The 26,211-nt window shown below is 45.8% G+C and overlaps 1 protein-coding gene across 1 annotated transcript; it reads right to left on the reverse strand.

Moving 5' to 3' along the window:
• Positions 1–646: 646 nt before the first annotated feature.
• Positions 647–25,391, reverse strand: nol11 (nucleolar protein 11). Its single transcript, XM_017482151.2, has 18 exons — positions 25,221–25,391; positions 22,833–22,946; positions 22,449–22,505; positions 22,148–22,296; positions 21,580–21,637; positions 20,491–20,632; positions 17,985–18,191; positions 17,755–17,831; positions 17,137–17,260; positions 16,607–16,719; positions 5,475–5,534; positions 5,075–5,259; positions 4,806–4,931; positions 3,712–3,942; positions 3,319–3,397; positions 2,142–2,234; positions 1,284–1,391; positions 647–808 (listed from the first exon to the last, which is right to left on the reverse strand). The coding sequence occupies exons 1-18, from the start codon at positions 25,365–25,367 to the stop codon at positions 695–697; spliced, it is 2,184 nt and encodes a 727-aa protein (XP_017337640.1). The 5' UTR covers positions 25,368–25,391; the 3' UTR covers positions 647–694.
• Positions 25,392–26,211: the final 820 nt, after the last annotated feature.

The raw sequence follows: 26,211 nt of genomic DNA on the forward strand, positions 1-26,211 counted from the left end.
AATCATGTGGGAGCAGCACAATGCATAAAATCATACAGATACAGGTGAAGAACTTCAGTTAATTTTCATATCAAACATCAGAATGGGGAAAATACTGTATATGATCTCTGGGACTTCAACCGTGGCATGGTTGTAGGAGCCAGATGGGCTGGTTTGACTTATTCAGAAACTGCTGATTTCTATCTTCAGGGCTTTAACAGCACAAAATATATCATATACAGAGCTAATACAATAATAATAGTCCTTATTGTGGCATTAAAGGGATAGTGGCAAAAACAAACAAACCATAAAATCAACCAGATCTGCTGCTTTTATGCTCGAGAATTTGTTACAGTACTCCTCCGTCTGACAAGAAAATGCTTTTGACAACAAAATTATAATTCTGTATAAAATACTTCTCTCTCTTTTATATATATATATATATATATATATATATATATATATATATATATATATATATATATATATATATATATATATATATATATATATATATATATATATATATAAATAAAAGCCTGGCTGTCTATAAACAATTGTTTTTCAAGACAACCTTAAATATTTTTGCATAGCATTAAACCGACTGGAATAATTGTATCTAATAAAATAAAACTACAAAATCAACCAAGACAAAACCAGACACTCGTTGTGGGTCATTATCCGGGTTTTATTAAAAAGCATCTGTACATGTCGACTAAAAGAACTCAAGCACCTCTATCGAATACTGGCCCATGTCTTGGGACTGGTTGTATTTTGTGAGTGCTTCCAGGCTTCCTTTGATTTTCCCCAGTTCAGAGTACAACCTCACCTAAAGATGAAAAGAAAAAAACCCCAAAAAACAAGATTTGGACGTAAACACAGAATATTTTGAATTGTTACCAGTTAATAAAAAGTCGTGTTATTGGCAGCTTAAAGGGAAAATGAGATTACAGCTTCAGCTCTGCCTTTTATAAAAGTGCTGACACTTTGTTGCAGACTCTTTCTGTAAATGCTAAATGGTAAGACATCTCACAGAAAACGTCACCATATCAACAATCACACACACTTTTCAATCTGTTTACGCGGAGCGTCCGTCATACAAGAGTCTCTTTTTCTTCGATAACATTAGAATGAGCGCAAACGCCGTCTGGAAAACTCTAAACAGGTTTATTACTTTATAAAAAAAAATAAATAAATAAAATATATACACAATATATATATATATATATATATATATATATATATATATATATATACATACAATATATATATATTTTAAGGGTTGTGGGAAATGGAGGACTTACCTGTGATCTCACAAACTTGTGAAGGCTGAAGAGCAAGCTCTTAGCTTCAGAAGCCAAAACCAGGACTGCGAAGTGAGCATCGAGCAACAAGCAAACCCAATCCAAAACCTACAAGAATAAGAAGTTAAACACGTGTGAATATTAAATGCCTTAACAAGCAGTTCAAATTGTTCACTTGCAATGAGTTCAAAACCTGATGAATAAATAAATTCTCTCTGCTCAGGACGAACAAGACTGACTTACACTTTTTAATACAAGATTTATTAGGAATCTGTTATGCTGGCTTTTTTTTTTTTTTTTTTTTTAAATACATCTTGAGTTAGAACGTTCCCTTTAATTACTCAATGTAACATCGTGATTTAATGAATGTAATAATTCAAATTTCAGTGCTCTCAGACAAAACCATAAACAGTACAACGTGCAGTGAAATGCTTTTTACGACTGTCCGGGGACATGAACACAGAATTTAAATTAAACAGAATTTACTAGCATAGACGTAGAAGAAGAAAAATAGAAAATGTAGTATTAGGGATATAAAGGTTTGGACTATATGATGAATAAAGTGCAGCTGTATGTGCGATACAATGCTGTGCAACATCGAGCAGAGGTAGTTGTAGTGAAACATATATAATAATTACTCATAAATATGGGATAATGTATATTAAGGGGAATGTAGGGAGAAAAAAAAAAAATCAACTGCTAAGAAAGACACTGCACAACAGTGACTTCAGTCCTACAGCTGACAATAATAATGAATTACTCTCTCATTTATAAGATTTTAATAAAAAAAAAAAAAAAACACCCACAATTTGATTAAGTTTAATACGACGAGTTGAAAGAAACTGAAGCAAATCAGACCTGATTTACGGCTGGCATTCGTAAGGTGCGGATCTGAGAGTGAGCGTCTTGAGAATATTTCAGGTACAGGAACCTCAGGTACTGCAGGAAGAGCTGAACACACAGAGACTTATTAACGCAGCGCCAAAAACAAAACACGCACACGGGAATTGCTTTAGGGTCTTTTCACACCTAATACTCCGTTTGCAAAATTGACTTTTTGAATTGAATTCACTTTTTGTTCTTTTGCTATTTGGTTTGGTTTCACACTGCAAACTAGAAATCAAAAAAAAAAAAAAGAAAGAAAAGGAAAAAAAGAGAGGGGTGTGTGTTAATCAGCATCGATAACAAATTGCTGGAACTGTCGGTTATCGTGAAAAATTCACACCAATTGTTTTTCCGGCTGCGTCCCCTGTGGAGCGGCTGAGAAGGGTCCGCTGTCATTATACAGTACGAGAGCGGCCTCTAGAGGCGAAATAAAAACCATCACTGACTCATTTTGTTGTTATTTGAAGTGTTTTTTTAATTAATTCAGTTTGGATGTCTGTATTTTTGTGTGTTATTTGCAGTGATACTTTTTGGTTCAGTTTGGATGTATATATATATCTCTTATTTACTTTAATATTTACTAACAGTTCATATATTAATAATTTCTCATTTAAAAAAAATGTACAGTAAATTTTCATGGTACAATCAGTACTGTTTATTTTTGTAATAAAGTTGAGCAATACTTTACTTTTAAATGTTATGTTTCCATTCAGTATCGATTTTATAAACGATCGGTTGATTAATCGGTTATCGTCACGTACTGCCCAACTTAGTTATCGTATCGGTAAAATCCACTAATCGGACGACCTCTAGTGTGTAGCGCTGAAAACATACTTGTAAAGCAAAAATACAGCACCAGAAAAGAAAAAAAGAAAGAAAAAAAAAAGTGCCAACATTTATAAAGTGTGAGTAGAAATTGCAAAAATGACCAGAGCATGAACACCACAAAGCTGACGCTCAATACATGATCAGATTTATTTATACAATTAACTAATTTGGTCCAAATACCAGAACACATGGCACTTCTGGAGCACTACAGCTCTGTACTTTGGCTCAGTTTAGCATCTCAAATCTCACACCAGTTATTTTGGGTCACATCACGATTCATTAAGCGCTGCATATAAAAGCACAATCGGGTTCGTGTACTTACTATAACCTGTGCCACGCTGAGGTCCTTTATATGGGGAAGGAGAAGATTGTCGCTGTATGCCGTCTGCAAAATCTCGTTTCTAACAAACAAGTCAAGGAAAGACGTTGTGCATTTACAATTTTAAGTCCATGTTGCTACGTTTTGCTCCATCTCACTTTTGAAATAAGTGCACGCGCTAAGATTCTAGTATCACAGTCATTTTCGCTGTTCTTGATTATCATGTCCACACAAGAATGTCTAATTAAATGCACATAATCCAATCTCTCTCCATCTATCTCTGTGTGTGTGTATATAAATAAATAAATATAACGTCATCCCCCATCCCTGCAAACACCCCACCCTCCACATGAAGTGAATGAAGGCGTAAAAGGTGTGCCACTGTGGTCAGGATACAGTAGTGCCCCTTTGTGTAGTCCCACAGGACAGCTCATATTCAGAGCTGTGTCACTGCGGGGTTTGGAGTCGAGAGCCGGGGTTTCCGAGGGAACGTCACAGCTTTCCTCATCCGCATTGGGAGGACCGAAGCCATTGTGCTGGTCTGAGTCAGGGCTCTGAGTGAGAGACTTCATGAAGAGCAGACTGTCTGCCTCCAGATCCATGTGCTCCAATTCCGTGTCTGGAACACTGGAGAGAGAGAGAGAGAGAGAAAAAGATCGGATCAGCTTCCACTACATGTGCATCAGGCCCATACCACTGAACAGAAACCTCGGGACAGACCCAGGACCCGCGGGAGAGATTATATCTCACAGGAAAAGCGGAATGAAAATGAACGAATGAGTGAATAATAAGTATGTTCGTTACTGCAGTTCAAAATACATCCGGTAGGCAGCAGCGACGTTTCAACAGCATTAATCCACGATACCGCAAGTGAACTGATGAGATGAACTCGAATGATGTATGAAATTACAGAGTTGTTTTCGAGTCTAAAGAAATAAAACGCAAATTCCCGTGTACAATGTGGCAACATATGAAGCGTGGTTAAAATAAACAAACAAATAAATAAATAAACCCCCCAAGCAGCTGTACAATAGTGACAGAAATAAAACAAAAGGTACGATTTAAAAGTCTAAAGTCTTGTACGTGTTAACCTTGCACCTGTCCCGCAACATTTGTGCGCTGCTTTGTACCTTTGTGCTTTCCGTTCGGCTTTCTTAAGGTATTAATAATAAAAATAATGTGTCTGATTTGGTGTAAAAATATTGATTCTGATTAGGTATGTCAGACCATGCTGACAATATTAAAAACAGGAAAGAAAAAACATAGTGGAGTAGGCCGTCCACTGAAAGTCAGGGGTGAAAAAAAGGCAACCGAGAGGCTGAGGGTAACGCTCAACATGATGCTACCACAGCCATGCTTCACAACACTAATATATAATGAATCTGACTAGCTTCTGTTTTTAAGGCGACTGCAGATCACCTCATACGCAGTTATGGATTACACAAATGACTTGGGTGGTGGGAAAAAAAAAACCATGGATGGTGACTCACCTAAGGATCGTTTTGAGACAGGCACAGGTAACAGCTTCAGGAATATCAGGGAAGAGCTGCAGGCAGAACTGGCAAAGGCAGAAGTCGCTTTTCTCTAAAGCCAGCATCAGCAGGTCAGGACACACGCTACACAAAAACAAAAGACGTGGTCCGTGCTGTGATGAGCAGAACTTGCCACATCCAACAATATTTAAAAGAACAAAGTAACCATGAATTAAAAGTGTCTGGGGAAAGGGGGGGGGGGGGTCTTCTCTGCCACTCATTCTCACCTGTGGCACAGGTAGTGTGTGTCGACCAGCTGCAGTAGGGCAGCGTGTGGGTAGAACCCTGGTTCTGCTCGACACCGCGCCACCAGTTCACACGCCAGTCTCCCGGCCACGAGATGCAACACTTCCTGCTCCGCTCCACTGAGAAACTCCTGCATCCGTCTCTCCACCTCCTGCACGCTGCACACCTATAACACGGACACGGACGTGTTACAGGCCCACACGCGGCCAGGCGAGCAGGACAAGAGCTCAAGTATACGCTCGATATGGATGCAGTCCAATGCAGCACTAGGCTTAAGGCCAAATCTGAAAACTGGTGTATTATTTATGCCTTGAATACAATAAGTATCATGGATTTATCTTTCAGAAACTTTCATTAGTTACTGTATCAGATGAACATTACCTTGATGTCCTCCACAAGCTGCTCGACTGTCAGGCATGACTGGTTCTTTGAGCTTGCCTTCTACAGAGGAAGTAGAGAATCAGAAATTAATTCATCACAGGAATAGACCAATTCACCCCCACCTGGCAACTCTGCCCAATAACACGCCTCCTCTGATACACATGAAGCCGACCAATCACAAACTGCTGCACAGCAGAGCTGCAAAACACACTCAGAGGAAAGTGCTATCGGCGCTCTTTTACATACATGAGCGTAGAGGCCGACCAATCGACCGGTTCTGCCAATTAATCAGCACCGATAAATGATTGCAGGAACTGTCAGGTATCGGCAAAAAAAACTATCCACACTGACAGTTTTCCTCGGTTGCGAAGCGGCTGACAATGGTCCGCTGTCATTATACAGTACGAGAGCGGCCACTAGAGACTAAATAAAACTGTCACTGACAAATTTTTGTCGTCTTATTTGAAGTGGTTATTTTTTAAATTAGTTTTGGAGATGTTCATTATTATATATTTATTTGGAATGTTACTTGTTGGTTCAGTTTGGATGTAAATCTTTAATTTACTTTAATATTTATTAATAGTTAATATACATTTTCATATTAATTTTATTTTTAAAAAGTACAATACATTTTCATGGTACGGTCAGTACTGTTTATTTTGTAAACTATAATATATAATAAAACAAAAAATATATTTACTTTGAGTGTTCTGTTTTCATTCAGTATCACTTTGAATCGGTGACAACGTGATTGACAGAGAGAGAGAAACAGACAGAGAGAGAGACAGACACAGAGAGAGGGAGACAGAGAGAGAGACAGAGAGAGAGAGAGAAAGACAGACCGTGAGAGAAAGACAGACCGTGAGAGAGAGAGACCGTGAGAGAGAGAGACCGTGAGAGAGAGAGACCGAGAGAGAGAGAGACACAGATCGTGAGAGAGAGAGACACAGATCGTGAGAGAGAGAGACACAGATCGTGAGAGAGAGAGACACAGATCGTGAGAGAGAGAGACACACAGACCGTGAGAGAGAGAGACACACAGACCGTGAGAGAGAGAGAGACCGTGAGAGAGAGACTGTGAGAGAGAGAGAGAGACACAGACCGTGAGAGAGAGAGAGACCGTGAGAGAGAGAGAGACCGTGAGAGAGAGACTGTGAGAGAGAGAGAGAGACACAGACCGTGAGAGAGAGAGACCGTGAGAGAGAGAGAGAGACCGTGAGAGAGAGACAGACCGTGAGAGAGAGAGACAGACACACAGACCGTGAGAGAGAGAGAGACACACAGACCGTGAGAGAGAGAGAGACACACAGACCGCGAGAGAGAGACACACAGACCGCGAGAGAGAGACACACAGACCGCGAGAGAGAGACACACACAGACCGTGAGAGAGAGAGAGAGACACACACAGACCATGAGAGAGAGACACACAGACCGTGAGAGACAGACCGTGAGAGAGAGAGACACAGACCGTGAGAGAGACCGACCGTGAGAGAGACCGACCGTGAGAGAGACCGACCGTGAGAGAGAGAGAGAGAGAGAGAGAGAGAGAGACACACAGACCGTGAGAGAGAGACACACAGACCGTGAGAGAGAGAGAGAGACACACAGACCGTGAGAGAGAGAGAGAGACACACAGACCGTGAGAGAGAGACACACAGACCGTGAGAGAGAGACACACAGACCGTGAGAGAGAGACACACAGACCGTGAGAGAGAGACACACAGACCGTGAGAGACACACACAGACCGTGAGAGACACACACAGACCGTGAGAGAGAGAGAGACACAGACCGTGAGAGAGAGACCGTGAGAGAGACAGACCGTGAGAGAGAGACACACAGACCGTGAGAGAGAGAGACACACAGACCGTGAGAGAGAGAGACACACAGACCGTGAGAGAGAGAGACACACAGACCGTGAGAGAGAGAGACACACAGACCGTGAGAGAGAGACCGACCGTGAGAGAGAGAGACACAGACCGTGAGAGACACACACAGACCGTGAGAGAGAGAGAGACACAGACCGTGAGAGAGAGACCGTGAGAGAGACAGACCGTGAGAGAGAGACACACAGACCGTGAGAGAGAGAGACACACAGACCGTGAGAGAGAGAGAGACACACAGACCGTGAGAGACAGACCGACCGTGAGAGAGAGAGACACAGACCGTGAGAGAGAGACACACAGACCGTGAGAGACACACACAGACCGTGAGAGAGAGAGAGACACAGACCGTGAGAGAGAGACCGTGAGAGAGACAGACCGTGAGAGAGAGACACACAGACCGTGAGAGAGAGAGACACACAGACCGTGAGAGAGAGAGAGACACACAGACCGTGAGAGAGAGAGAGACACACAGACCGTGAGAGAGAGAGACACACAGACCGTGAGAGAGAGAGAGACACAGACCGTGAGAGAGAGACCGTGAGAGAGACAGACCGTGAGAGAGAGAGACACACAGACCGTGAGAGAGAGAGACACACAGACCGTGAGAGAGAGAGAGACAGACAGACCGTGAGAGACAGACCGACCGTGAGAGAGAGAGACACAGACCGTGAGAGAGAGAGAGACACAGACCGTGAGAGAGACACACAGACCGTGAGAGAGAGAGAGACAGACCGACCGTGAGAGAGAGACAGACCGACCGTGAGAGAGAGAGAGACACACAGACCGTGAGAGAGAGAGACACACACAGACCGTGAGAGAGAGAGACACAGACCGTGAGAGAGAGAGACACAGACCGTGAGAGAGAGAGAGACACAGACCGTGAGAGAGAGAGAGACACAGACCGTGAGAGAGAGAGAGACACAGACCGTGAGAGAGAGAGAGACACAGACCGTGAGAGAGAGAGAGACACAGACCGTGAGAGAGAGAGAGACACAGACCGTGAGAGAGAGAGAGACACAGACCGTGAGAGAGAGAGACACACAGACCGTGAGAGAGAGAGACACACAGACCGTGAGAGAGAGAGACACACAGACCGTGAGAGAGAGAGACACACAGACCGTGAGAGAGAGACACACAGACCGTGAGAGAGAGACACACAGACCGTGAGAGAGAGACACACAGACCGTGAGAGAGAGACACACAGACCGTGAGAGAGAGACACACAGACCGTGAGAGACACACACAGACCGTGAGAGACAGACCGTGAGAGACAGACCGTGAGAGAGAGACCGTGAGAGAGACAGACCGTGAGAGAGAGAGACACACAGACCGTGAGAGAGAGACACACAGACCGTGAGAGAGAGAGACACACAGACCGTGAGAGAGAGAGACACACAGACCGTGAGAGAGAGACCGACCGTGAGAGAGAGACCGACCGTGAGAGAGAGAGACACAGACCGTGAGAGACACACACAGACCGTGAGAGAGAGACACAGACCGTGAGAGAGAGACCGTGAGAGAGACAGACCGTGAGAGAGAGACACACAGACCGTGAGAGAGAGAGACACACAGACCGTGAGAGAGAGAGAGACACACAGACCGTGAGAGAGAGAGAGAGAGACACACAGACCGTGAGAGACAGACCGACCGTGAGAGAGAGAGACACAGACCGTGAGAGAGAGAGAGACACACAGACCGTGAGAGACAGACCGACCGTGAGAGAGAGAGACACAGACCGTGAGAGAGAGAGAGAGAGACACACAGACCGTGAGAGACAGACCGACCGTGAGAGAGAGAGACACAGACCGTGAGAGAGAGAGACACACAGACCGTGAGAGAGAGAGAGAGACACACAGACCGTGAGAGAGAGAGAGACACAGACCGTGAGAGAGAGACCGTGAGAGAGACAGACCGTGAGAGAGAGACACACAGACCGTGAGAGAGAGAGACACACAGACCGTGAGAGAGAGAGAGACAGACAGACCGTGAGAGACAGACCGACCGTGAGAGAGAGAGACACAGACCGTGAGAGAGAGACACACAGACCGTGAGAGACACACACAGACCGTGAGAGAGAGAGAGACACAGACCGTGAGAGAGAGACCGTGAGAGAGAGAGAGACACACAGACCGTAAGAGAGAGAGAGACACACAGACCGTGAGAGAGAGAGAGACACACAGACCGTGAGAGACAGACCGACCGTGAGAGAGAGAGACACAGACCGTGAGAGAGAGAGACACACAGACCGTGAGAGAGAGAGAGACACACCGACCGTGAGAGAGAGAGACACACCGACCGTGAGAGAGAGAGAGACACACAGACCGTGAGAGACAGACCGACCGTGAGAGAGAGAGACACAGACCGTGAGAGAGAGAGAGACACACAGACCGTGAGAGAGAGAGAGACACAGACCGTGAGAGAGAGACCGTGAGAGAGACAGACCGTGAGAGAGAGACACACAGACCGTGAGAGAGAGAGACACACAGACCGTGAGAGAGAGAGAGACAGACAGACCGTGAGAGACAGACAGACCGTGAGAGACAGACCGACCCAGACCGTGAGAGAGAGAGACACAGACCGTGAGAGAGAGAGACACAGACCGTGAGAGAGAGAGACACAGACCGTGAGAGAGAGAGAGACACAGGCCGTGAGAGAGAGAGACACACAGGCCGTGAGAGAGAGAGACACACAGGCCGTGAGAGAGAGAGACACACAGGCCGTGAGAGAGAGAGACACACAGGCCGTGAGAGAGAGAGACACAGACCGTGAGAGAGAGAGAGAGACACAGACCGTGAGAGAGAGAGAGAGACACAGACCGTGAGAGAGAGAGAGACACAGACCGTGAGAGAGAGAGAGACACAGACCGTGAGAGAGAGAGAGACACAGACCGTGAGAGAGAGAGAGACACAGACCGTGAGAGAGACACAGACCGTGAGAGAGACACAGACCGTGAGAGAGACACAGACCGTGAGAGAGAGAGAGACACAGACCGTGAGAGAGAGACACACAGACCGTGAGAGAGAGACACACAGACCGTGAGAGAGAGACACACAGACCGTGAGAGAGAGACACACAGACCGTGAGAGAGACACACAGACCGTGAGAGAGAGACACACAGACCGTGAGAGAGAGACACACAGACCGTGAGAGAGAGACACACAGACCGTGAGAGAGAGACACACAGACCGTGAGAGAGAGACACACAGACCGTGAGAGAGAGACACAGACCGTGAGAGAGAGACCGACCGTGAGAGAGAGACACAGACCGTGAGAGAGAGACACAGACCGTGAGAGAGAGAGACACAGACCGTGAGAGAGAGAGACACAGACCGTGAGAGAGAGACCGACCGTGAGAGAGAGACCGACCGTGAGAGAGAGACACAGACCGTGAGAGAGAGACACACAGACCGTGAGAGAGAGACACACAGACCGTGAGAGAGAGACACACAGACCGTGAGAGAGAGACACACAGACCGTGAGAGAGAGAGACACAGACCGTGAGAGAGAGAGAGAGACACAGACCGTGAGAGAGACAGACCGTGAGAGAGAGAGACACACAGACCGTGAGAGAGAGAGAGACACACAGACCGTGAGAGACAGACCGACCGTGAGAGAGAGAGACACAGACCGTGAGAGAGAGAGAGACACAGACCGTGAGAGAGAGAGACACAGACCGTGAGAGAGAGAGACACAGACCGTGAGAGAGAGAGACACAGACCGTGAGAGAGAGAGAGACACAGACCGTGAGAGAGAGAGAGACACAGACCGTGAGAGAGAGAGAGAGACACAGACCGTGAGAGAGAGAGACACAGACCGTGAGAGAGACAGACCGTGAGAGAGAGAGACACACAGACCGTGAGAGAGAGAGAGACACACAGACCGTGAGAGACAGACCGACCGTGAGAGAGAGAGACACAGACCGTGAGAGAGAGAGAGACACAGACCGTGAGAGAGAGACACAGACCGTGAGAGAGAGAGACACAGACCGTGAGAGAGAGAGAGACACAGACCGTGAGAGAGAGAGAGACACAGACCGTGAGAGAGAGAGAGAGACACAGACCGTGAGAGAGAGAGACACAGACCGTGAGAGAGAGAGACACAGACCGTGAGAGAGAGAGACACAGACCGTGAGAGAGAGAGACACAGACCGTGAGAGAGAGAGACACAGACCGTGAGAGAGAGAGAGAGACACAGACCGTGAGAGACACAGACCGTGAGAGACACAGACCGTGAGAGAGAGAGACACAGACCGTGAGAGAGAGAGAGACACAGACCGTGAGAGAGAGAGAGACACAGACCGTGAGAGAGAGAGACACAGACCGTGAGAGAGAGACACACAGACCGTGAGAGAGAGACACACAGACCGTGAGAGAGAGAGACACACAGACCGTGAGAGAGAGAGAGACACAGACCGTGAGAGAGAGAGAGACACAGACCGTGAGAGAGAGAGAGACACAGACCGTGAGAGAGACCGTGAGAGAGACACAGACCGAGAGACAGACCGTGAGAGAGAGACACACAGACCGTGAGAGAGAGAGACACACAGACCGTGAGAGAGAGAGAGACACAGACCGTGAGAGAGAGAGACACACAGACCGTGAGAGAGAGAGAGACACAGACCGTGAGAGAGACCGTGAGAGAGACACAGACCGAGAGACAGACCGTGAGAGAGAGAGATACAGACCGTGAGAGAGAGAGAGACACAGACCGTGAGAGAGAGAGAGACACAGACCGTGAGAGAGACACAGACCGTGAGAGAGACACAGACCGTGAGAGAGAGACACACAGACCGTGAGAGAGAGAGAGACACAGACCGTGAGAGAGAGAGAGACACAGACCGTGAGAGAGAGAGAGACACAGACCGTGAGAGAGACCGTGAGAGAGACACAGACCGAGAGACAGACCGTGAGAGAGAGACACACAGACCGTGAGAGAGAGAGACACACAGACCGTGAGAGAGAGAGAGACACAGACCGTGAGAGAGAGAGACACACAGACCGTGAGAGAGAGAGAGACACAGACCGTGAGAGAGACCGTGAGAGAGACACAGACCGAGAGACAGACCGTGAGAGAGAGAGATACAGACCGTGAGAGAGAGAGAGACACAGACCGTGAGAGAGAGAGAGACACAGACCGTGAGAGAGACACAGACCGTGAGAGAGACACAGACCGTGAGAGAGAGAGACACAGACCGTGAGAGAGACCGTGAGAGAGACACAGACCGAGAGACAGACCGTGAGAGAGAGAGATACAGACCGTGAGAGAGAGAGAGACACAGACCGTGAGAGAGAGAGAGACACAGACCGTGAGAGAGACACAGACCGTGAGAGAGACACAGACCGTGAGAGAGAGAGATACAGACCGTGAGAGAGAGAGACACAGACCGTGAGAGAGAGAGAGAGACACAGACCGTGAGAGAGAGAGAGACACAGACCGTGAGAGAGAGAGAGACACAGACCGTGAGAGAGAGAGAGACACAGACCGTGAGAGAGAGAGAGACACAGACCGTGAGAGAGAGAGAGACACAGACCGTGAGAGAGAGAGAGACACAGACCGTGAGAGAGAGAGAGACACAGACCGTGAGAGAGAGAGAGACACAGACCGTGAGAGAGAGAGAGACACAGACCGTGAGAGAGAGAGACACAGACCGTGAGAGAGAGAGAGAGAGACACAGACCGTGAGAGAGAGAGACACAGACCGTGAGAGAGAGAGAGACACAGACCGTGAGAGAGAGAGAGACACAGACCGTGAGAGAGAGAGAGACACAGACCGTGAGAGAGAGAGAGACACAGACCGTGAGAGAGAGAGAGACACAGACCGTGAGAGAGAGAGAGACACAGACCGTGAGAGAGAGAGAGACACAGACCGTGAGAGAGAGAGAGAGAGACACAGACCGTGAGAGAGAGAGAGAGAGACACAGACCGTGAGAGAGAGAGAGAGAGACACAGACCGTGAGAGAGAGAGAGAGAGACACAGACCGTGAGAGAGAGAGAGAGAGACACAGACCGTGAGAGAGAGAGAGAGAGACACAGACCGTGAGAGAGAGAGAGAGACACAGACCGTGAGAGAGAGAGACACAGACCGTGAGAGAGAGAGACACAGACCGTGAGAGAGAGAGAGACACAGACCGTGAGAGAGAGAGAGAGACACAGACCGTGAGAGAGAGAGAGACACAGACCGTGAGAGAGAGAGAGAGAGAGACACAGACCGTGAGAGAGAGAGAGACACAGACCGTGAGAGAGAGAGAGACACAGACCGTGAGAGAGAGACACAGACCGTGAGAGAGAGAGAGAGACAGACCGTGAGAGAGACCGTGAGAGAGAGACAGACCGTGAGAGAGACCGTGAGAGAGAGACAGACCGTGAGAGAGACCGTGAGAGAGAGACAGACCGTGAGAGAGACCGTGAGAGAGAGAGAGACACAGACCGTGAGAGAGAGACACAGACCGTGAGAGAGAGAGAGACACAGACCGTGAGAGAGAGAGAGACACAGACCGTGAGAGAGACCGTGAGAGAGAGACAGACCGTGAGAGAGACAGACCGTGAGAGAGACCGTGAGAGAGAGACAGACCGTGAGAGAGACCGTGAGAGAGAGACAGACCGTGAGAGAGACCGTGAGAGAGAGACAGACCGTGAGAGAGAGACAGACCGTGAGAGAGAGACAGACAGACCGTGAGAGAGAGAGAGACACAGACCGTGAGAGAGAGAGACACACAGACCGTGAGAGAGAGAGACACAGACCGTGAGAGAGAGAGAGACACAGACCGTGAGAGAGAGAGAGACACAGACCGTGAGAGAGAGAGAGACACAGACCGTGAGAGAGAGAGAGACACAGACCGTGAGAGAGAGAGACACAGACCGTGAGAGAGACCGTGAGAGAGACCGTGAGAGAGAGATAGACCGTGAGAGAGACAGACCGTGAGAGAGAGACAGACCGTGAGAGAGAGACAGACCGTGAGAGAGAGACAGACCGTGAGAGAGAGACAGACCGTGAGAGAGAGACAGACCGTGAGAGAGAGAGACACAGACCGTGAGAGAGAGAGAGACACAGACCGTGAGAGAGAGAGAGACACAGACCGTGAGAGAGAGAGACACAGACCGTGAGAGAGAGAGACACAGACCGTGAGAGAGACCGTGAGAGAGAGACAGACCGTGAGAGAGACCGTGAGAGAGAGACAGACCGTGAGAGAGAGAGACACAGACCGTGAGAGAGAGAGAGACACAGACCGTGAGAGAGAGAGACACAGACCGTGAGAGAGAGAGACACAGACCGTGAGAGAGAGAGACACAGACCGTGAGAGAGAGAGACACAGACCGTGAGAGAGAGAGACACAGACCGTGAGAGAGACCGTGAGAGAGAGACAGACCGTGAGAGAGACCGTGAGAGAGAGACAGACCGTGAGAGAGAGACAGACCGTGAGAGAGAGAGACACAGACCGTGAGAGAGAGAGACACAGACCGTGAGAGAGAGAGACACAGACCGTGAGAGAGAGAGAGAGACACAGACCGTGAGAGAGAGAGAGAGACACAGACCGTGAGAGAGAGAGACACAGACCGTGAGAGAGAGAGACACAGACCGTGAGAGAGAGAGACACAGACCGTGAGAGAGAGAGACACAGACCGTGAGAGAGAGAGACACAGACCGTGAGAGAGAGAGAGACACAGACCGTGAGAGAGAGAGACACAGACCGTGAGAGAGAGAGAGACACAGACCGTGAGAGAGATTGAGACACAGACCGTGAGTGAGAGAGAGACACACACAGACCGTGAGAGAGAGAGAGACACACACAGACCGTGAGAGAGAGAGAGACACACACAGACCGTGAGAGAGAGAGAGACACACACAGACCGTGAGAGAGAGAGAGACACACACAGACCGTGAGAGAGAGAGAGACACACACAGACCGTGAGAGTGAGAGAGACACACACAGACCGTGAGAGTGAGAGAGACACACACAGACCGTGAGAGAGAGAGAGACACACACAGACCGTGAGAGAGAGAGAGACACACACAGACCGTGAGAGAGAGAGAGACACACACAGACCGTGAGAGAGAGAGAGACAGACCGTGAGTGAGAGAGAGACAGACCGTGAGTGAGAGAGAGACAGACCGTGAGTGAGAGAGAGACACACACAGACCGTGAGAGAGAGAGAGACACACACAGACCGTGAGAGAGAGAGAGAGACACACACAGACCGTGAGAGAGAGAGAGACACACACAGACCGTGAGAGAGAGAGAGACAGACCGTGAGTGAGAGAGAGACAGACCGTGAGTGAGAGAGAGACAGACCGTGAGTGAGAGAGAGACACACACAGACCGTGAGAGAGAGAGAGACACACACAGACCGTGAGAGAGAGAGAGAGACACACACAGACCGTGAGAGAGAGAGAGAGAGACACACACAGACCGTGAGAGAGAGACACACACAGACCGTGAGAGAGAGAGAGACAGACCGTGAGAGAGAGAGAGACACACACAGACCGTGAGAGAGAGAGAGACACACACAGACCGTGAGAGAGAGAGAGACACACACAGACCGTGAGAGAGAGAGAGACACACACAGACCGTGAGAGAGAGAGAGACACACACAGACCGTGAGAGAGAGAGAGACACACACAGACCGTGAGAGAGAGAGAGACACACACAGACCGTGAGAGAGAGAGAGACACACACAGACCGTGAGAGAGACAGACACACACAGACCGTGAGTGAGAGAGAGACAGACCGTGAGTGAGAGAGAGACACACACAGACCGTGAGAGAGAGAGAGACACACACAGACCGTGAGAGAGAGAGAGACACACACAGACCGTGAGAGAGACAGACACACACAGACCGTGAGAGAGACACACACACACAGACCGTGAGAGAGAGAGAGACACACACAGACCGTGAGAGAGAGAGACACACACAGACTGTGAGAGAGAGAGACACACACACAGACTGTGAGAGAGAGAGAGACCGTGAGAGAGAGAGAGAGACCGTGAGAGAGAGAGACAGACCGTGAGAGAGAGAGACAGACCGTGAGAGAGAGAGACACACACAGACTGTGAGAGAGAGAGAGACCGTGAGAGAGAGACCGTGAGAGAGAGAGAGAGACCGTGAGAGAGAGAGAGACACACAGACCGTGAGAGAGAGAGAGACCGTGAGAGAGAGAGACAGACCGTGAGAGAGAGAGACAGACCGTGAGAGAGAGAGAGACACACAGACCGTGAGAGAGAGAGAAGGATTTCTACACTATGTCTTACAGTCCTCCGCGTAGACAATGTCCGGCTCCTCCCCTGCGTGTGTGTCTGCATCTGCATTGCACTCCCATGAAGCAGATCATTCCAGGACGGCACGAGCGCTGGACCCTTGCTTTCTAAATGAAAGAAAACAAACAGGAGCTTATTATTACCGCTGTAATCGCACTTATTAACTATAATAAGTCAATATTTTAGCCCACCAGTCATTTGTCTAGCAAGTTCATTTTATTTTAGCTAAGGCTCTAGATGCGTTTTATTTGCATAATGGACAATCTGGCTCAGTTGCTATGTACATCACGAGCAGAATAATAATAATAATAATAATAATAATAATAATAATAATAATAATAACAACAACAACAACGTGTCATCTTCAGCTTCATGTAGCTGTTGTGGTGCAAACTGACAGCAGGAGGTGTAACTCAGAATTGAAAATGTTCTAACCTTCTCTGCTACATTCTGAAACCGTCAGAGTAGACATAAGAACAGCGATGTTGGTACAATAAGTCTGAGTTGGCACTAATGTGCAGTACCGTTAGCGCTGGTCTGTTTGAGCTTCCCCACGGCGGTGGCCAGAGATGACTTCTGACACTCGAAGGGAATCACAGAGAGCGTTTTCCCGTGACACACGAACAGCTTGTTGGAGTAACACCACATCTGTACAGACAAGACAGGAAACACACATCAGCCACCGGAGAACACCTCAGATTTAAGATCTTCAGTGCACCTGATTATTCTACACACCAGCCCGAGTGTAAAGGGTTTGTGCGTCGCAGTACATAAATAAATAAAATAATAAACCTGTGAGGTCAACGACACTTTCATATAATGCCCATTAAAAAAAACAAACAAAAAAAACAACTATAACTATACGAAAAGGAATCAACATTTAATAAAACGTCAAATCAGCCACTTCCTGGTTTCAGTTTGTACAAATCCCAAAAATTGGGAAAAAATGTTATAAAAATATATCACGATACACACATTTCCAAACCACAAACTGAGACAATTTACTATGGTGATACTGATATTATATCACCATACTGACCAGTGTATAAACAGAACAGTCTGAACAGAGCTTTATAGTTCACAGTATACACTGTGTGTGTGTGTGTGTGTGTGTGTGCGCGCGCAGTACAGGTGTGTCTGACCTGGCCATATATCCTGCCTGGAAGCTCTCGGGCAGCCTGTAGAGTCTGAAAGTGTGTGTTCCACAGACACAGGAAATCTACAAGAACCAACCAGATCAAAATGACAACAATGATCTAGAACACAGTCAATGAACACGTACTAGATTAAGCGATTCTCTGAAAAACATTGCGTTAAAAAAAAAACCTACATATTGAGTGTGTGTGTGTGAGAGAGAGTGAGAGTCTGGTACCTTTCCCAGGTCCAGCTGATGGATGCGGTACTCCCACGACAGCCATGTGAGCCTGGTCGAGAGGCAAGAGCGAGGCACAGCTCAGCTCTCCGTCTCCAGCGGGCAGCTGTAAGAGCAGAGAGCGCGGCAGAGCCTGAATTTCTTCAGCTGGTGCAGAAACTGCAGGTCGAGCCACTAGAATGCTCTCGTACACGCCGCCGCTACGCACTGAGGAAAGGAGGACCAGTCAGTACTAGTACAGATGAAGAGCTGAAGTATTTCTGCATTACTATTTGAATGTGCTGTACTTCCAGTGACTCACAAGTCTATGGAAACTTTATAAAAACAAACAAACAAACAAAAAAACACGACATTTACAGTATACTTCCCTTTTTTATATATATATATATATATATATATATATATATATATATATATATATATATATATATATATATATATATATATATATATATTGTGCCAACTTTCCAAATGAACACAACTACCAGACCCTCTTCACTCTTCCTACAACATTATGTTGTTCCCTACGCAGTAAGCGTACAAGTGAACAGGAAGCCAGTTTGAATTCAGACAGACTGTTAGGTGAACAGTGGTGTGGGTTTGATTGCACATGCTACAAAAATAATAATCATTTAAAAAAATAAATAAATGAATAAAATAAAGCTAAATTCCAGTGACAAGAAAATGTTACTGTGCGAAATTAATCGAAAGAACACACTGAATATTTCAAAAAAAAAAAAAAAAAAAAAAAAAGTTATGATTTTCCTTCTCTCGAGTATCTTGCACGAACACAGTGGAGCATTACTGCTAATGTTCACACCGTCTAATAAATAAGTATATTCCAAATGCAGCCCTAGCCCTTTACGTAATAGGGGTGTAACGATCAAATAACCGACATCCCTAGTGCATAAACATCGATGCATGCGTATTTTAAGATGGATATTTGTTTAAACACTCGAATTCCAGCCGCGTCCCAGACGTACACCGAATATAACCTAGCGCCATGAACGATCAAGAAACGATCTGAAGTTACAAACAATTCATGAATATGGAAAAAGGATGTTACTGAAGCACCGAAGAGTTCATTTTTTTCGTAATTTAATCCCAAAAGTGGAACTTTCATATTTTCTAGATTCAATACACATAGTGAAATATTTCAAGCCTTTTCTTTGTTTAAATCTTGATTACGGTTTACGTCTCAGGGAAATAAAAAAATGCAGTCTCTCAAAATATTCGGATAAAGAATTTATAATACAGGAATGTCGACCTTCTGATGTTCATTTATTCACTCGACACTCGGTCTGGACTTTAATCCTTTTGCATGAATTTCTGCATCGATGCGGCGTGGCATGGAGGCGATCAGCCTGAGGCGCTGCTGAGGTGTTCTGGGAGTCCAGGTTGCTTTGATAGCGGACTTCGGCTGGTCTGTATTGTCGGGTCTGGCGTCTCTCAGAGATTCTCTACGGGGTTCGGGTCAGGCGAGTCGGCTGGACGATCAAGCACAGTAACACCACGGTCAGTAAACCAGTTACTAGAAGTTTTGGCACTGTGGGCAGGTTCGAGTCCTGCTGGAAAAGGAAATCAGCGTCTCCATAAAGCTCGTCAGCAGATGGAAGCATGAAGTGCTGTAAAATCTCCTGGTAAAATTTACTTCCATCTTCCCCGTGATTGTGGTCGTGTGTACTAACCAGACAGAGATTAAAGGCTCAGGAAACCTCTGCAGATGTCTTGAGTTAATTATCTGATTAGAGATCTTCTCAGCTCGACATTTCTGTATTATAAATTCTTTATTCGGATATTTTAAGAGAGTGGATTTTTGATTTCCATGAGCTGGAAGCCGTAATCATCAATGTTTAAGAAAAACATTGAAATATTTAAATACTTCACGTGTAATATATCCAGAATATACGAAAGTTCCACTTTTTTTTTTTTAAAATTCAATTACGGAAAAACCCCCCAAACTTTTCCACGATATACATGTATGTGAAATTCTACACAAAAATCCTACCATGGTGTAGGAAAGATTTCTTTTCTGCTTTGTTTTGTTGAACGTAAAAATGTCAAAGCTTTATATTTCAAAAGTCATAGTTTACGTTCATCACGGTTGAAATGTATGATTTCATAACAGTTCCTTTACGACACTGGCCACTCCATACATATACATTAAATAAACGTCTCCCAACAAAAAACTTCACCGCGTCGATGATTAAACATTTCTTTCTTTGTCAATTAACACGTTTGTCTAAATCCGTTTATTATTATTAGGCTCAGACTATGTGAAGCGTCCATTGTACACGAGTTGGTACTCCAGAAAAAAGGAATAATGTCTTAAAACAAGCGCATTAATATAAATCTATAGTTCATGTTAGAGCGTGAACTACTGTCAGAGTAACAAATTGTACACTGGCAGTGAAATGGAACAGAAATGAGACGGAAGGAGGACAGAGTACACCTAACAATAAGCGAGGACGTGACGATGAACGAAAGACGACGGACGGAAACTTACACAGATACAGCAGGTGTATGTTTCCGTCTCTGAAGGTTGCAGTGTAACCGAGGGGAGCTGACACTCCGGGGTCCGTCTCCAACCTGTGCTTCGATAGAGTGTTAGGACTGAACCTTTGGACATACAGGAAGTGTTCTCCTTTCTGAAACACATACACACACACACACACACACACACACACACACACACACACACACACACACACACCTGTCTATATCCTAGGGAAGTCCAGTCAATAAGTATGTTTACATGGACAACAATAATCCGATATTATCCCGATTATTAAGAAACTAGCATGTAAACAGCGATTACTGATGACCGACTAAAGTCATACTCGAAGTAAACACAAATGGAATTAAAACACGTGGAGTATTCCTATTGTAGTCGCATTATTGACGTGCATTACAGACATGTACACATCTTAAATCACACTATTAACATCATGTGGGAGTTTTCACCGCATTTTGCGACAGGACACGATCACACACGGCAGCGCTCAACCGTTTGACGGCAAACGAGAGCACGGTCGCGTCCCAAACCGCGTACTTACCTACTATATATGTAGGCGACATACATGTATCTCAGCTACTATATAGACGGGAAATACAGCCCACGGCTTCAAGCAGTCGTCTATCCGCACGTATAGCATGACAAATAATCTACTACGCTTGAAGCTTTCGTAAAATTAAAAATAAAAACACCCAAAACTGTATACGGTACCATAACGAAGACGAACTGTACGTTGATGCGTGAAATTCTGGAGGGGACGTCGGACGGCGTGGCGCGGGGACCTAATGACATGCGCCGTTAATCGATCCCGGTTCTATTACAGGAAAGGAATATTCTAAAAGCGACTCATGTGAACACCTTAATCACAATATTGTCTTATTCAGAATAAGGTCAATAATAAGGTCAATAATTAGATTACTGCTGTCCATGTAAACGTAGTCATTGTTATCCAAGGCACACATTAAAGAGCGCTAACAGAAGAGCTAGTTAGCAACACATGACTCATCTTGGGGTAAGTGGGGAAAGTAATAGTTAATCTGTGATCTGATGAATATACTTGACTGTGTGTGCGTGTTGTACCTGTTCTGTACTGAAAAGAAGGATGAGCCGCTGCTCCAGCCGCACCGCTGTACTCCACCTGCACACAAATCAAACAGCAGGTTTCACATGCGCTGCAATAAAAGCAAACAAAACTCCACACAGGTTGCGATCACATCGTGTGTCTTTATCGCTCGGCGCTTCTGATGTCACTCGTGAAGAAAAGCATTTACAGTTTCGTTACGCAAGAGCTAACGGCCAGGAAAGTATCCCGTTTACACCGCATCTACTTCCTAGTGTTTACACGTGCACAAATGGGTTGCTTCCTCATGAAACAACGATATGAAAATATCAAACACACTTTCATCAAAACTACACAGTTGTGCCCAAAAGTTTGCACACCCCTCGCTAAATCTTAATACTGTTAATAAAATAAGAGCGATCATAAAAATCCCATGCTGTTTATTTAGTGCTGTCCTGAATAAACTATTTCACACAGCAGATGTTTACATACAGGCCCCAAGACAAGATAATAGCTGAATTTATAAAAGAAATTTTTTTTTTCGAGATTTTCACCAAGTTTAACCAGGCACACTGTGTCTTGTCTCACCTGATGACCTCCTCCTGTGACAGCACCTGTTCTACGGGCTGCTGAGGAGCGCTGAGGAGCGCGTCGAGGAGTCGAACAGCACCACGCTGAAACAGCACGACCGGCGTCTGCCCTGGGGCTGAATGCACTCTGTATATCTCAGCTGATACCTGACACACACACACACACACGGCTTGTTTAGAACAGGCAAAAGAATAACGAGCAAATTTTCATAAACTCAAGCAAGCCTTCCTTATACATCCTTATTATTACACTCTAGATACGGTTCAATATCTGACATTAGAGCGGGAAACACACTTACTGTTGCCTTGAAGGCTTTGTCGAGACCGACGTCTTCATCTTTCCAAACTCTGATGACCTAAATGAGTCACAAAGAGACAAAAAAAAAAGACAGACTGTTAAGGGAACAACTGTTTATAGCTGCAATGATGTAAGTGTTAACACAAACTCACCTGTCTCATGGATAATCCACAACATAAAAAGTTAACTACATTATCAATAACAGAATGATGTTCCGTTCATTATTCATTAAAAAAACTCAAAAAAAAAACCACACTGGGACGCGCAGTTATGGGGAAACGATCAGCGTTGTGGTGTGGTAGCTCCTCACCGCTTCGCTTCCAAGAACATCCCACTCAAACCAGGTTTAATTCCCTACGTGTTCCGTTAGCCCCTCTACACTTACCTTCTCGTCTATAACGACCACATATTCGTTCGTCTGTGTGTTATAGACAGCAGGACAGGACACACGCTGACCCTGCTTCACTGCCCAGCTGCCCAGCGGCTTCTGATCGGAAACCTGTAAACAGTCAGCACAGAGCGGGATTAATGCTGGTTCAAGTGCTCCATGACACAGTCCTGTTATTACCGAATAACAGAAGCAGCACTGAAATCACTGAAGAAACGCAACAACAACAACAAATAAACATGACATTATCCTTGTCTTGATCACGTCGGAGTATGACGTGCTTCAATCGTTCACGACATTACATCTAAAGCACAAGCCGTGATGTCATGACGAACTAGAGCTGTTAAAGCCGGCCGGACAGCAGTTATTACTCGTCACGTTGTACGAGATGGAAACAATATACAATAAACTCGCGGCTGAATTCTATCGCTTTACGATAACCTGTTCAACATGTCAGATTACACAACCTACGGAGAAGAAAATGACTACGTGATTAATCAGCGAGTTCCCGCTGCATTTCGTCCTCGGCATAAATACTTCACGCCTGAAACTTGTCGTCGATCTATAGGTCGTATTTTTTAAAGAAACTCCATTGTGTTGACTCGAATAGCAATAAACCAAAGGTTCTCAACCTTTTTTTAACTAAAGCCCCCCCCATATTGGAGGAGAACAAGTATAATGATTATCTATTCTATATAAAATCTATCTATATATAACCTAATCTACAATCTGTTTTTGATTCACATATAGTTTTTTTTTTTGCTTTTGTACTTTTTCTAAATAACTTTTCGCAAATTTGATAAAACTATATAACAGACAGTTATAGAACACGGATGATCGAAAATGTTTCTGAACACTATAACTACTTTGAACAAGAGAACTAGGCTGTAATAACCTGGACTATCTTACATGTAAAACCTGTTGCATTACATTCGTCTCGCGTTCTAAAATCGCATATGAATGATGTAAACAGGGACAAAGGGCGCGTCTTGTTATCCAGGACATCGTTCAATCTCCAGCTCTCAGCCCCTCACTGAACAGAGCAGACGCAGAGAGAGCCGTGCATGCAGGACAGTACTGGTGATATTTGGAAAGTTGCTACGGTTTGTCCAAAGTGTCACTAAATTGGCAGCACTGGTCTGCACTGACAGCTACATAAAAGTCAGGCGAAGCTCCGCCTCTCCCCAGCAAAAAGAAAATACAGAGGGAGAGGGAACGTGGGGTTTTTCATTCATGCACATTCTATTCTATTTACACTGAGTACCCAAATTATGCCCGGTCTCTGTTTTTTTCTTGAAAACAATCTGCACCCCCCTTCAGATCTCCTCCCCTGGTTGAGGACCACTCCCATAAACAATGGTTACCGTACGCACCGCAGCAGACTTTTAAAAATGGTGGTTGAAATAAAATGCAGCTTGCACTCAATTAAAACAGCATGTTCAGTGCCCAAGCCCGACCGCACCAACGTTCCTGGCTTTTGAAAAAGTACCACCTTCCAAGTAGAGGACTTCGCGAGGACTAAATATTTTACCGGAAATTTAACTCAGACCCCGGTCCCTGCGGTGGAAACACACTCAATTCCTCCAAAAGTCCCTAGTTCCTGGGGAAAGTTGCTGCGGTGGAAAAGAAGCATATGATATAAAGCCTTCATGGACAGGGCTCTATCGGTTTCTCAGTTTCTCGTCTGATTATCTTCAGGAGAGAGGACAAACACACAAGTCGATGTGTACAGCTGCTGTAAAATAAGCGAGAACAGGAACTAACTTGCTTCGCAGACATCCGTACATGGTTAACTTAAAATGGATTAAAAAAGGCACATTGTGTCATTCATTAATTTAAAAAGAGGCAAACTGCTGTGGTGTGTGTGTGTGTGTGAGAGAGAGAGAGAGAGACCAAGCACGCGCGCACACACATATCACTAATGTAATTGCTGGGACCGCATCACACCACTCTGTCGCTGATTATTTTCCTATAACCATGTGACTCAGTGTTTTACTCCATACCTATAGTGATCTGAAGATCTATCTGTATGGTGTAGTTTGAATCCTGGTAGTGTTACAGTGTGTATGGAACTCATACTAATGCTTATCTGGGATTCAGCCAAACGACGTAGAACTTAGCTAGTTTGCTAAACTAAGCTAGCTAACTAGTCAAGCTAACGTTAAACCTACGAAAGGCTATTAAAACTAACTTTACTCTGTGAAAGACGTGTCCTTCACCCTCCATAATGAGTTTATGTAAAGAGTAAACAGCTTTAACATGAGGCTTTCTGCGGTCGGGGTGGTGTTTACACGCCGAGTGAGCTAGCTAGCTAGCTAGCAAGCAGCGCGTGCCGGGTCGGCGTTCCACGCTGCCACGTGTGTGTTTCCGCGGTGTGTTTATTACCTTGTACACGGTGACCGAGCGCGCGCAGTCGGTAACGATCACACGGTCCTCGTCTCCGTCTGGTTCGATCCCCTGGATCCCCGAGTCTGAGAAATTCTGCGCTGGCGCGAGCCCGCATAGCGTGTATGCCTCATACAGCGCCGCCATGTTTCTGACCGACACTTAGAAAACATCGCGAGATGACACGACGAGATGACACGAGCCAATCCGCGACCGCGTTGTGAGCCGAGAGTGCGCTGGTAGATAATCACACTGCCACCTAATGTCTTGGAGGATATGTTGAAACGATGCACGGATTTACAGAGCATTTTCCTATTTGTGTATATTTTTTGTCTATGAAAAAATTATATATATAAAAAATATATCATCTCTGCAGCATGATTTGCTCAATTATTAATATAAATACTTATGCACTGAATTGCTTATCCAATTTGTTTATATTTACTAAACGAATGTTTTTTTCCTCACCAAAAACAAATCATCAAAGCTTTCATAAATCACACCAAAACATGATGTAAAATGTGTTTCGGTCTTATGAGACCAACGTAGAACTTTTTGAGCATAATTCTAAAAAGCTATGTTTGATCACCCAAATAACACCATCCGCACGGTGAAGCATGGTGGCGGTAGCATCATGGGCTGTGGCTGCCTCTCTTCAGCTGGGACTGGTGATCTTATTCAAGATACAATACTAGGAATCGTGGATAGGTGCAAATACCGGTCTCTTTCTCTGTTAGACAGCTGAAGATGATAACCCTTCCAACATAACCCAAGGCGCACACCCAAGTCAACAAAAGGAATAAACTTCAGACGACGGTGGTTTTGGAGTGGCCGAGTCAGAGCAGTTTGGAATAAAATGATCAAATCTTATCGTGCGATGTTGGTAGAATCTTACCCCAAAAGACTGCATGGTGTTTTAAAAGAAAAAAAAGGTGCTTGAAAGAAGTTCCACGACATCACATGAAAAGGTGGAAAAAAGATCAGACACGAT

This window comes from Ictalurus punctatus, chromosome 12 (assembly GCF_001660625.3).
Source record: "Ictalurus punctatus breed USDA103 chromosome 12, Coco_2.0, whole genome shotgun sequence".
Lineage (NCBI taxonomy): Eukaryota > Metazoa > Chordata > Actinopteri > Siluriformes > Ictaluridae > Ictalurus > Ictalurus punctatus.